A 14,091-nucleotide genomic window follows, 5' to 3' on the forward strand; every position below is an offset into this window, starting at 1 on the left:
TCAGGATTAGAGCACATTGAAAGGGAGCCTTGATGAAGTACGGAAGCACAAAACATGTCAGCCCCGTTTTATTGCTGGCCATGTGATCCAATGAGTGATTAAAAGCAAATTCTGTAGTTACCCTCTCTCCAGTTTATTTATTTTGTGTTCTGGTGGTGTCACGCATTTTTTACCTTCACCAATATACCATATGGACAGTCCGTAGGATTAGGAGGAACTGTTCAAATAAGGACACATACAATGAACAAGCAACAATTTTAGAAAATCGCTTTTTATAAAGTAAGTATGAGCCTGACATCATTTTTAAAGCAAAAGAAAAAGTGGCTATTTTAGATAGGGTCTCTACTTAAAAAAATAGAAGAATGAAGACAAAACCAAAAATTAACTTTATTCCTTTTATTACTCAATTTAACAGAGATTTCGTACAAAATTGATAATACAGTGAAGACATACTGGCACATTTTAAAACAGGATGAGATTTTAAAAGACTCTCTACCAAACAGACCTCGATTAGTGTTTACAAAAGCAAAAAATCTGAGGAACAGATTGGCACCGAGCGCATTAAGGAAACAACAAAATATGTGAATACAAACTGGTTATCGACAAAACCAAAGGGTTTTGTTTAAATGCGATAAATGCAAAGCCTGCCAATGTGGACAGAGGAATACTGACAATCTTAAATCAACAGTTATGGGAGAGTCTTTAAAAATGTCGTTACATCAACTTTAGGAGTGACCATGTCACATACGTCCTTGTGTGCCCTTGCGACCTACAATACGTGGGACGTACTACTCGTAGTAAGCGTTCATAAGCCACTTATCAACCACTTATCGCCCAAAATGCCTACTGCTATTCAGTAAGCGGTGATAAGTGGGTGATAAAAGACTGAATCGCTCAAAAAAAAATTGGTCATAAAAAAATCACAGAGGCAGCAGTGATAAGGCACTTATCACCGCTTTTCGGCATGTTCATAAACTCGCGCAATTCTAGTAGCAGTGATTAGGCTATGAACGCCTATCACCGCTCTAGAATGGTGATTTTATCACAACATCCTCACGCCAGAAAAAGTTGGTGTAAAGGTGTTGGAAACCTGCAGAGAAGCGGCGAGATGGGACTTAAAAAAAAAAAACATGTTTCCTGCATAGGATTGATGCCGGGAATCTCTGGAGCTGATATACATAAATATTAGCACTAGAGACCCCTGGCATGAACCCTATGCAAAAAAATGCATTTACAGTAAACTTCATTACCATAGCGGATAGCCTCAGGGACACCCTACTTCCCGAGATACAGACCCCGTTATGGGGTGCCAGTATCTCCTATGCATTTAAATGTCCATGTCACATGACCATGGGAATAAAATGCATAGGAGATACTGGCACCCCATAACAGGGCCTGTATCTCGGGAAGTAGGTGGTCCCCGAGGCTGAAACCAATGCAGTTCAGCTCAGGAGACCCCCTGCTCATCTAAACTATTATCAAAATTAAAATGTATACACATGCATTTCGGGCGAGATTTGCACAGGGAGAGATGGCTCTCTCAGAGCAGCTCTCTCTGCAGCAGATACAACTCACCGGGTAAGGCCTTTACAGAGGGTCGTTCAATAGATACCGGCTAATGGCCCGTTTTGTGAATTTTGCTATGACAGGTAATGAAGGCTTTCTGAATACCGTGATACCAACGCTCATAAAAACGGTGATTTAAATGGCCCGGTGATTTTTTTTTATGAACCTTTAGTGCATGAGGCCCTTAGAGTCTGGATTTTAGAGCACATTATAAATCACATTGGTCTTAGAAACCGACAAGGTCTCTTTAAACATTAAAAAATACCATGACTAAAACCCGGTGGGCCACAGATATTTGGACATTGATCACATTTTATCCAACTGGCGAGGCAGAAATAGGATCAATGAACTATCAAAAATAGAATCATTTTGGATCTACCACCTATGTATATTGCAACCACTTGGATTAAATGTTGAGTTTGATATCAATATGTTTCTTATATAATCTGTATATCCTTATGAAATCTCCTCTAACATATTTCACCTAATATCTGCCTTCTATCTATTTCTACTTGGTGATGGTCTATTATTTAATTTTTGCCTTCCTTTTATATTGTACATAATTCAGAGTTTACATAATACATCCAACTATCAGCCATTTATCTTCCACTTTTTAGGGAAGACATTAAATACAATTAAATAAATACATTGAATGTATTTAGATTATCCCTATTAGTGTATACACTAATATATATTTTTTTACTATTTATGTATTTTTAACTTGATATATTTTCTGTATTACATATGTTTCTCTAGTAGCTTCAATTCAATTTTTTTTATTTATTAACACTTGTGCTGATATCATGTATTCATTATGTCTCTGATCTTACAGTGAAGTATTTCATTGTTATGTTTCTAATTCCTCTCTCTCTTTAATTGTAGCATCTGATGTTCATAGCCAATTGTTTGTGTATCGTTACTAAAGTTTTTTCATTGCATCATGACATCACTATGTTGGACATCCAGGGTAGGAAGGGAGCGATAAATCAGGAACACCCCAAAAAAAGAGTAAACATATATGGTGCAATAAAATCACACAAAAATGGGCAAAAAAGAAAAACTTGGCTCATATGAATTACCTACTTACAAAAGGTAGGTGAAGAATCAGTGTGTAACAGGGAATAGGGTTGCAGGAACTCGAGAGGGCTTGCACTCTGGATCAACTCATGAGGAAACACAGCAGAAAAGAGACCATAGCGCAGACCAGCAAAAAAAGGTTTATGTCGCAATAAAAGGTAAGAAGTGTACTCACAATGTGTACAAGTAAAATAGGCACATAAAATAGTGAAGGAGTAGATCTCACGCTAGAGAAGTGGTGACCGAACCGTCTCTCCAATACTCCCGCAGTCAGACAGTGTTCGAGCGGCGTCTGACGTCACATCTGTTTGGGGCTTGACAGCTTCCGGTAATGCGGGGGTAGGAACAGGTACGTAGTACAGCGGTCTCCTCTCCTCTGGAACGGGGATTACTGCGCAGGAAATGGAAGCTCTACGCGTTTCGCTGACTGGCGTCAGCTTCATCAGGAGAAGTATAACGTCCATAATGGATGTAGTAATTATATAGTAAATTCGGTAATTGGTTAACTAATTGTTGATTAATTTCACAGGTTCTCTCACATGGAGTACATAACTGTGTTTAAATGAAAATCAAGCAATTACTAAACTTTATTTATCAGATAGAAAACTTAAAATATATGAATAAATCAACTCATATAGATAGATGATAAAGCAATAATATAATACAATAATAAAAATGGTGATAGAAAACAACAAACAAAACAATGGCGAGTTGAGGAGAGAGAGAGAGAAAATTGTGTTAAATATGTAGTCTATAACTCATTACAATATGAATAGTTAATTCAAATATGAATAATAATGAAAATAGATAATAATAGAAAGGGACAAGAGTGAGAGAAACATAATTAGAGGTCCCATATTTACTAGAAATTAGTAAATGAATACACTTGCAAAATATTTTGAGAATTTACACATAAAATATTTATATTAAAAAAGGTGCTATTTCAAAATCGACATTAAGTCCATTAGGTATTAAAGTATTCAGTTTGTGGATCCAATACATCTCACGTTTACTCAGATCTATATCCCTACTACGACCCCTCCAATGTTGGGTGACATTTTCTATAGTGGTAAATGCAAGACCTATCGTTTCTGGAATAAACTCCCTAACATCCAACCTATCAGCCTATATTGATAGCTTCTTACAAGGCTTTGTCAAGAATTTAAAATCTTAATTAAATGATACGACGGATGTTCTCTTACTTCTAGACACAATTGTCTGGAAAGAAGCGACAATTGATGTCTCTTCCTTGTATACTTCAATTTTGCATAATCTTGGCTATGAGGCTGTGAAATATTTTCTAAGTCAAGATTCAGAACTTCAGGATGTACAAACTCAATTTATTTTAGATGGTATTTCTTTTATACTTAATAGAAACTATTTTTGGTTTGAAGACTTTTTTTTTATTCAGAAATGTGGCACCGCCATGGGTCCAGGTTTTCCCCCAGTTACGCCAATCTTTTCATGGGCTTTTGGGAAGAGAATTACATCTGGCAGGGGGGTGTTCTGGGGGCGGCCTGGTTCTATGGCGGCGCTACATTGATGATATTATTTTAATTTGGCAGGGGGATCAAAACAGTCTTGAACTGTTTTTGAATGATATTAATATAAATAATTACAATCTGAAATTTACTTCTACTATAAGTAAGGATTCTTTTAATTTTTTAGATCTTAATATATACATCCAAAATGGTAATCTCAATACTAGATCTTTTTTTAAAGATGTTGATAGCAACAATTATATCCTGCGCACCAGTTGCCATCATCCTCAATGGATGGACAATGTCCCGTACAGTCAGAATAGGAGGATGCGCAGAAACTGTACTGAAGATAAGATATTTGAACATCAATGTGAGACACTGAAATCAAGATTTATTGAGAAAAAATATAGAGAAGAGGTTTTGAATGTAGCACTTCATAAAGCAACAGCTTTAGATAGAAAAGATTTAACTAAACCTAGTATAAAGAGACAAAACACAAATAACAACTCCGACACAGCTTTTCTAACCACCTTTAATAGAGAAGCCAATAATATTGGCAGAATATTTCGAAAACACTGGCATCATTTGCTTAATGATCCAATATTAAAAAACAAAATCCCTGACAATCCCAAAATCATTTTTAAAAAGGCGAAAAATTTGAAAAATATCATTGCACCAAGTGCTCTTAAAAGAATTGAAGCGAAAGATAAAGGGTGGTTCCAAAAACTTGGAGGCTTTTTTGGTTGTTCCACTTGAAAGGCCTGTGAATATAAGCAACAAGATAAAAAGAATTTTAAATCAAATAATAAAAATGAAATTTTTAAAATAAAACAATATATGAACTGCTATACTGAATATGTTATATACCTACTGGAATGCCCTTGTGGGTTACAGTATGTGGGTAAAACTAAAAGAGCAATCAAGAAACGCATTATTGAACACCTCAGTAACATCAGACGGGGTGTGATGACCCATAATGTGTCCAAGCATTTTGCGCTTTTTCACCACTCAAACCCAAGAGGTCTTACATTTACCACTATAGAAAATGTCACCCAACATTGGAGGGGTCGTAGTAGGGATATAGATCTGAGTAAACGTGAGATGTATTGTATCCACAAACTGAATACTTTAATACCTAATGGACTTAATGTCGATTTTGAAATAGCACCTTTTTTAATATAAATATTTTGTGTAAATTCCCAAATCTTTTGCAAGTGTATTCATTTACTAATTTCTAGTAAATATGGGACCTCTAAGGATGTTTCTCTCACTCTTGTCCCCCTACCTTTTGTGTCAGCTGCTGGGGCATCTTGGGGCTGCTGGCAGGGATCGGGGTCCACGCTCAAACCGCGTTATAGCAGATCGCGCTATAACGGGGTTGAGCTATAGTTCTTAGTCTATGTCCTAATAATAGATAAAGATGTCCTTATAAAACAAATGAATCAAAAAAATATATACTTTTTCAAAATTTATTTATCCACAAATGATTAATGATTAAACATTCAATATCCTTGTATGAAAAGTATGTGATCCTTTAGACTCAGTACTCCTTGAGCAGCAATAACTTTAACTAAGCATTTTCTGTAACTACTGGTCAGTCTCTTACATCGCTTTTGAGGAATTTTGGCCCCTTCCTCCTTACAGAACTGCTAACTCAAAGACATTTGAGGGCTTCCTTGCATGGCAGCTCACTTCAGGCCCTGCCACAACATTTTGATGGTGTTTAGATCTGGACTTTGACTAGACCATTCTAAGATGCAGAATTTCTTCTTCTGCAGCCATTCTTTTGTAGATCTGCTTGCATATTTAGGATCATAATCTTGCTGCATGACCCACTTTCACTTCAGCTTTAGTTCATACACGGATGGCCTGACATTCTGCTCTAGAATATTCTGATACAAGCAGAATTCATGGTGTGTCAATGATGGCAAGCCAACCAGGTCCTGAGGCAGCAAAGCAGCCTCAAAACATCATGCTCCCACTACCATGCTTGACAGTTGGATGAGGATCTTCTGTTTAAACCTCTGTTTGTTTGTTTTCAAACAATAATTTTTTTTAATTGAGACAAAAAAATTCAACCTTTGACTCGTCAGTCCAAAGAACATTGTATTGTATTGTATTGTATTGTATGTCTTTATTTATATAGCGCCATTAATGTACTAAGCGCTTCACAGTATTAATACATGTGGTAATCAAATAAATAACAGATAATATAAATAACAGATCATGGGAATAAGTGCTTTAGACAAACATAACATTAAGGAAGAGGAGTCCCTGCTCCGAGGAGCTTACAGTCTAATTGATTCCAGAATATAAGCATTTACACTATACTATTTAACATAAGCACTTTACTGCACCTTTTGTTACGGAACCCGAAAACTGGAAAAATTGGATTATTATATTGTTAATACTGTTTAACATAACTCATTGAGAGCTGAAACCTGAGACAACAGTACAATAACCACCCTTTTCCAGTTATCTATTTAACATAAGCACTTGACAGCAACAACCTGAGTGTCTGATTTTCTTTAAAGAAAAATATCTATGAAAATACCATATATATATTTTTATATTATTATATAAAAAACTATATATACAGTATTTTCATAGATTTTTTTTATCATTATTATATTATTTTAAATGATATATATATATATATATATATATATATATATATATATATAAAATGATTTAAAATAATATAATTATATATATATATATATATATATATATATACATATATATATATATATATATTTAACATTATATAATAAGAATTTTGTAGTTCCACTGTTTACCAAACTTTAAAGAATACATTATAATAAATCTGAGACGCCTGCTGAAAGCTACACACAACATGATTATCTCACATTTTGTTAAGGGACCTGGTAAAGAAAAATACATATTACATGAAAAGTATATGTAAAACAACATTATAACTCAATTTGAAACTCAAAAAAAAATCATTATAGATATATATATATATCCGCTTATAACGCCGTGTGAGCGCGGCACCTGATTTTTAAAAGCTAATTTTTTTAAAGGTTTATTGCCAACGGACAGATGGGCACACAAACACAATACTCCTCTGCACATCACATCCCATCCCCCCCTGCCCATCACATCCCCACTTCCTGCACATCACAATCCCCTGCCTGCACATCACACCCTCAGCCTGCACATCACCCTCCCTGCTCATTACATCCCATCCCCCTAATCATCACATCCCTCCTTCCTGCACATCACATCCCCCTGCCTGCACATCACCCCACCTGCCCATCACATCCCCCCTTCCTGCACATAACCCCCCTGCAACTCCAATCCCCCCATACACACACCTATCCCCCCTCCCTCCCTGTACCTCCGCTGGGGGGGGAGGAGTGAAGGGAGCTGGTTCCTTGCCAGGGGACACACACAGACAGCTGAGACTCCGTGAGATCCTCCGCCGCTCCCCTCCCCCCTCTCACAGACTCAGCTTCTCCACAGAGGACACAAATCAGCTGCTGCTGCAGATGCCGGGTAAGTGCTGCGCTGTGACGCCAGCTTCAGAGAGAGCTGGGAGAGTTATCTGTACTAATTTTCAAGCACCACGACAATTGTGACCAGTATTCCCAGAGGGTCAAACAAGTTAATTTTGACGGCTCGCGGGGAAAGAAGGGGATTCTAACCAATTTGAGGAGAGCCATTATTGACGAACTAAAGAAACTGTTTAAAATGAGTGCTGCACAATTCAAGAACATCAAACACAGCAGTAATGCCATTTTGCAGCATCAGAGGCCTCTGGGTTGGAGTACTCCGGGCAAAGAAAACGACTTTATGAAATACATAAATAAAAATATAAAAGTTTTTTAATCTAATAAATAAAGTTTTACAGAATTTTTTTGAATTAACTACTTTATTGTAGTTATTGTTAAATTCTTTTTTTTTTCATTCTTGTTTGGCGGGCTGATGACAACATCATTTTTGTGCAGGAAACACATCAATCTATACTGCCAGGTAATGTACTGTGCTGTAATTCATGCATCTACTGTACAGTGTTTTCTTCTCTACAAATCCCACAATGATTTAACATTGTAACATTTGAACATGTAAAAGACACAGCAATAAGATGTTAATTGGCGATTGAAGAAGACTGTATTATTGTATTATTGTAGTATTCAAAAAATGCAAACATTCCAATTGTTTAATTTTTGTTTTAATTTTTGTTTTCATTCAGGTTTTGCATGGTAGGCGGGCTGATGAGCATCAACACCATGTTCATGCAGGAAACACATCCAGCGATACTCTCAGGTAAAGTTATGTAATTTATGCATCTATTATTTTTTTTTCCAATACTCAAGGAGTTTCAAGCAGGTTCCATAGAAACTCGCATGTGAAGAAATTCAATGACACTTTTGCGTTTTAGCCAGGTCTCATAGAAACATGCATGCGCAGAAATTAAATGAGATTCATAGAAACACACGCATACTGTAACACATGTAATTTGTGCACTACCCTACCGTGTTTCTTCTTGATTATTAATATACAACATTCTCTCTTAACAGGTGGAAATGTCCAAGAGTCAGCCAGGCTGATGAAGATGCCGAATGAAGCATATTGTACATTTGGAAAGAAGAGCCAAGAAATGTGCCTTATTGTATTTTTCATAAAGTAATTTACTTGAATCAAATAAAAAATATTTCATAGTTTAAAATACTTTTTAGTCTTCAGAAGTTTTTAGAGGAATAAGTGGTGGGTTCCATTTAAACACCATTACATATCATATGGTATCATACAAAATGAACGGGGAATAAGGGACGCGTTACATTGCATTTAGATGTTGAAGACACACTGTCAAACTAGCGCCTACTATCATTTCTGTGAAGTATTACAACCAATGCTAAAACTCAATTGTCCCGGCCGTGACGTATTTGTGGGCTGCGAGCAGCCGGAAAATATCCTGGGGGGGAGGGAAATACATCACCCGCAAAGGCAAAATGTGCTAGTAAATCATGTTCCATCTGGAGTGGCCCTAGATAGTTTCTATGATACCTATTCACTTTTTATGTTGGATTATGGAAACACCAAACACATCAGCAGCATGAATATATACAGTATCAAGAGGAACCAAACATAATGATTAAGAGTTGCTGATAACTGTTAATTCTTAATTAAAAATAGCAGCACCAAGATGAGGCATTATATTAATGTTCATCAAGGGCTCAGATTTCTGAATCAACATGGATTTGTATTCACTCTCATAGATTATACATAGCTTTAATGGCAATAGAAAAAGTATACGAATTAGGTTTTAAACCCCTAAATAACTGAGATTGCCTGTGATTCTATTTTTTCATGATATTAGTTAGTTACAATTATAGATGCATTTCAATTTTACTAAAGGTAAACTTTAAATATAAACTTAAATATTTATAGCTCCAATGTCTCTCAACTACAACTTTATGAATATCAGGGGTTTAATCATAGAGCAAAACAACACTTTTCAGTCCACTTTTAACTTACATTTATTTACATTTAATTTTTAATTATACAGTATGTCTACTAGTATTATATTTGCAAACCAAACAGTTACTTTGGAAAGAACAATGCAGAAAAAACACAGATTCCATTAAGCAGAGACAAGTGTGAAGATAAAAAAAAACTAAAGTGAATTTGGTGTTTTCTCCAGCGTGTCATGCCAGATATCATGAGATAGTAGGTATTTTAATCCATCTTGTGCTTCAAGAGTTACCATTTGGGTTTAACGAAAAAATGTATTGAGTTGGATTTCAAAGGGAACTCAATTGAAGTTGGATTTGAAAAGTACAAAGAGACGGTTTATGGTATGTGAACACCTTAGGCAGGCCTAGTGTTAAAAAATGATTAGAATCTAGAAGAACATATCTTCTGCCAGGCATAAACAAAAGGTTTTTCAAAGCATTCTCTGGAAGGGGTTTATGACTGGCCAGGCGGCATGGCTAAGAAAGTATTAAACCAAAGAGTGTCTTTATTAAAAATGAGCATATCATGTTACGTCATCTCCTCTGGATAATAGGAGTAACAAAACTGTAATCGTGTCACAGAGGGAGATGTACTGACACCAGAAACCACATGGTTAAGAGATAAAAAGGGACAGATATTAATTTGTAACTCAGGTTTAGGGGTAAGACAGTCATATTTAATCTCGTTGCATCCGCCATGAGTGCCTGAATGTATTGATGTGACTTGCATGTGTGGGTTGTGGCCAAGCAAAGGATGAAGTAGCATGAACCCTAGAGAGGTGATGCTGTGTGTCTCTGTAGTTTCTCTGACACCTCTATCCCCTTGTCTGTCTGTCTCCCATGACTCTCTGCCTGTCTCCTCTGACCCTTCTGAATCCCTGTCCTCTGATTCCTTACCCCCTCTGACTGTCTTTTTCTCCTGTGACCCTGTCCTGTTGTTGGGGTGCCTCAGCACTGAGCACTGTAACTAGGGGTGCAATGGGAATAAAAAGTTTGAAAACCATTGGAATTATGATTTCACATGCAAATTATATTATCCTTAAAAATTTGGAAAAAGCTATGTGAACATACTGTATGGCACCACAGAACAAGATGGTGTAAAGATCCACAATAATGTGTTTGTTGAATATGAATTATTTTGTCCTCTTCTTGCTAATGTCCTTGTTCTAAGACTTTGTAGCAATATTGCAAGTATGTTATTATTGTATGAAATGGAATAGATGCTAATAATGTAGTTCACAAACACACCGCCCATGTAAGCTCACAACCCAAACCCACCACACCATATATATTTGTATCAAAAGGGAGCACAACTGAGATTGTGACCTCATGTAATTTAACAAAAGACAAAAAGCCTCAGAGCTACATCCAATATGAAAAATAATATAGTTAAGTTAAATACTTACTATCTGGTTTCAAGCTCATTCATCGCACCTTTTAAATGTCAGCTCTGTGAATGACCAGTCTATTAAGACAGTTTCCCTCCATTAGAGAGGCTTTGAGAGCTTTTTGCGGGTGCAAGGAATAACTTGGCGGGGTTTGCAATCTTAAAATGCTTTGGCCAAAGAATTTAACTAAATGACTCACTTATGAAGAAAAACAGATCAGTATTTAACTATATGATTTGTCATATTGGATGTAGCACTGATTAATTTTGTCTTTAATAATGTATCTCACCTTAATTTTATTCATGTAAAGATAGGTACCATCTGTCATTTAATAGTGGTGGAATCTTTGTTAAAACTTTACTTAATTTGCACTAGTCCAGCAACACTTGTTTCACAAAATCCTTACTGAAAACACAACTATTCTAAAGGTTTGCATCATTATAAATATATAAAATGTTATCTGCAATATTAAGCCATGAAAGATGGGCTTCAGTGTAGCTAAATTAAAGCTCCTACTGTTTCAGATTACACTATTTTATGCTGTTGCCAAAGATTTATGATGTGCTTCTTGGTTTATGACCCCTACCCTAGAGAAGGTTAACAGATACATTAACAATTTTTACAATAGATGAGAATAAGCCCAAACTGCCTCCTTTCTCTAGACAAGAAAGATAATGCTTAAATTCTCAAGGGATTATATGTAAACAGCATGAGATGGCTTGGCCAAATCCATTATCACTCTCTGCTAGAGTCAATCAGTTTCCTGCAGCGCGTACAGGTGTGTCCAATGCCACAATTTCCTATTCTAATGCTATAGTATGTACAATTTATTGAGTAAGCGGTTTTTCTTTTTCTATGTTTGGATTAGGAAAATAGTATTTAGCAATGTACTAATATTTAATTGTTAACTATTAACTATTATTTAAATACTTCAGGATGATAAAAGAACATATTCAAATTAGTTTATTTGCAAATTCAAAACAGTTTATTTCTCAGGTATCTCAGGTGTGTTGTCAAAAGATAAAGTAAACTAGTTACAGTACTTGAAACCAGCCCTGAGATACTAAATAATTGAGCTAATAATTATGTTAATTTGACACGGAGCCCATGGTACAGTAATTGAAGTCGGGTATTTACTCATATTTGAGACTTTCATACTGTGTGTAAAACTGAATGACTGAATTCATTGGCTATTGTTTTCCCCAACCTTATTTCCACCCAGTGACTGAAACATTCAACATACCTCTAAGGAAATTATAGAAATTAATTATCAAATATTGTATGTGTCTAAATAACTCGCATTCAATATAAAGGTACAGCTCAACCCCCTTATAACGCTGTGCTTGGGGTCCAAAGAATCACATTGAGCCATAAGCGGATCGCATTAGAAACAATGTGCAATTGTATGCATTATACAATAAAGTATTTAAGATACCAATAATCGTGTTGTAAAGTATTCATAAATACGAAAATTGGGAGCCACGCTTGCAACGCCATATAATCGGATTCGCGTAGTAACGGATCGCGTTATAACGGGGTTGAGCTGTAATTATAAGAGTTTTCTTTTATTTCAAAAGTATTAATTTATTTGTACATGAAATAAGAAACTGGTTTCTATATTTTTTCTAGGTGATGAGGCAAATCAAAGAGAATGAAGGATCTAAGTTCCCAGTGGAAGCATGATATGGCGATGCAGTGCTGAATTGCTCTCTCTGATGGCTCTATGGATGTGGATAGCACTGAGTCTTCATTGCTGGTTTTTAGTAAACGCTGCTGTTTCCGATCAGCATGCCACCAGCCCCTTCGACTGGCTCCTTTCTGACAAGGGACCCTTCCATCACTCTCAGGAATACACAGATTTTGTGGACAGAGGCCGCCAAGGATTTACCACAAGATACAAAATTTACAGGTAAGAGGTAGTCGGTTCCCAAGATACTGTACAACCTGTAAAGAGAGTATACGTTTGTAAAGTCATAGAAATGTAAACAAGACACTACCTTGGGAAATTCTCTATTATTTATGGATTTTCAGCTTTAATCTAATGCAGCAAAAATGAATGAGCAATGTCAGTATTGATGCCAAAGCTGTGTTATATATTGATGTGAATGTACTTTATTTTTACAGCTGATGAATAAGTCTGCAAACCTTATTTCATTAGTGGCTTTTTTTTGTAAAATTGTCGTTATTTAGTTTACAGTACATGAAAAATGGCAAAGTGGTGAAGGTATTTGCCTTTAACACGTACTGTATGTAGGTTTAATTCTACTGTTGGTTCAATTACTAAGACTTTAATATAATTTTGGGTAAATAGGTTGTTAATATACAGTATAGTATGTGTGCTTGATCTTTACCCAGCTGTAACGTGGTAACTTGCTGTATTATTAAATAGCATTCCTGTGTATTTTCATGTGGAGGGAGAATGTCTAGTATTGTAGATGCAAATACTAGATTACATCATTTAAATCATGTGAATCCTCCAATTCAATGTGAGCTTTTAGAACTAGGGGTTGGGTTATAGGAGTTCCATAAGTAAATGGACAAATACAAGCTAATTTTTGCTGTATAGGGCCGTGATACAGTAGATACATTGTAAACTGAAGGGTAAATTAGCAAAGTCTCACTGCTGTACAATTAGTGCAATACTTACTCACTTCAATATGAAAAAATAATTAATAAAATTATACTAACACATTTGCTGTAGTGGTGTCTGTTACGGAAAACTTTGATGAACCATTTTGACTTTCTGCATATAGTATAATTGAGCATTTGACATTTACAGTCATGAAATACTGACAAAAAGTATTGAGATCAAAAGTAAGTAGTACAGTCAGTAGTATATGAATATATATTATAAATGATGTAATATATATTTTTGTAATACCATATATACTGTAATGTTGTTATATACTGTATGTGCCATATAATAGTGTAGATTGTATATACTATATTTCATGGCAGTCACATTTTTCAAAGGATGATGGTGATGTCAGAATTAATTTCCTTGAAAATTATGCTTTTCCTTTGATAGCTCAACAGATATTACATATATACATTTAATATACACTGACCTCGAACCCTTACAGATTCACTTACCAGAAC

The 14,091-nt window shown here is 35.7% G+C and overlaps 1 protein-coding gene across 1 annotated transcript in view; it reads left to right on the plus strand.

The window, feature by feature from the left end:
• BRINP3 (BMP/retinoic acid inducible neural specific 3) overlaps positions 1 to 14,091 on the plus strand; it is a 642,890-nt gene that overhangs the window by 62,067 nt on the left and 566,732 nt on the right. The window contains exon 2 of the mRNA XM_075616874.1: positions 12,622 to 12,901. Within this exon, the coding sequence (XP_075472989.1) occupies positions 12,672 to 12,901 (230 nt within the window). The 5' untranslated portion in view covers positions 12,622 to 12,671. The remainder of the gene's footprint in view (positions 1 to 12,621; positions 12,902 to 14,091) is intronic.

Source organism: Ascaphus truei, chromosome 10, assembly GCF_040206685.1.
Source record: "Ascaphus truei isolate aAscTru1 chromosome 10, aAscTru1.hap1, whole genome shotgun sequence".
In the NCBI taxonomy this organism is placed as follows: Eukaryota; Metazoa; Chordata; class Amphibia; order Anura; family Ascaphidae; genus Ascaphus; species Ascaphus truei.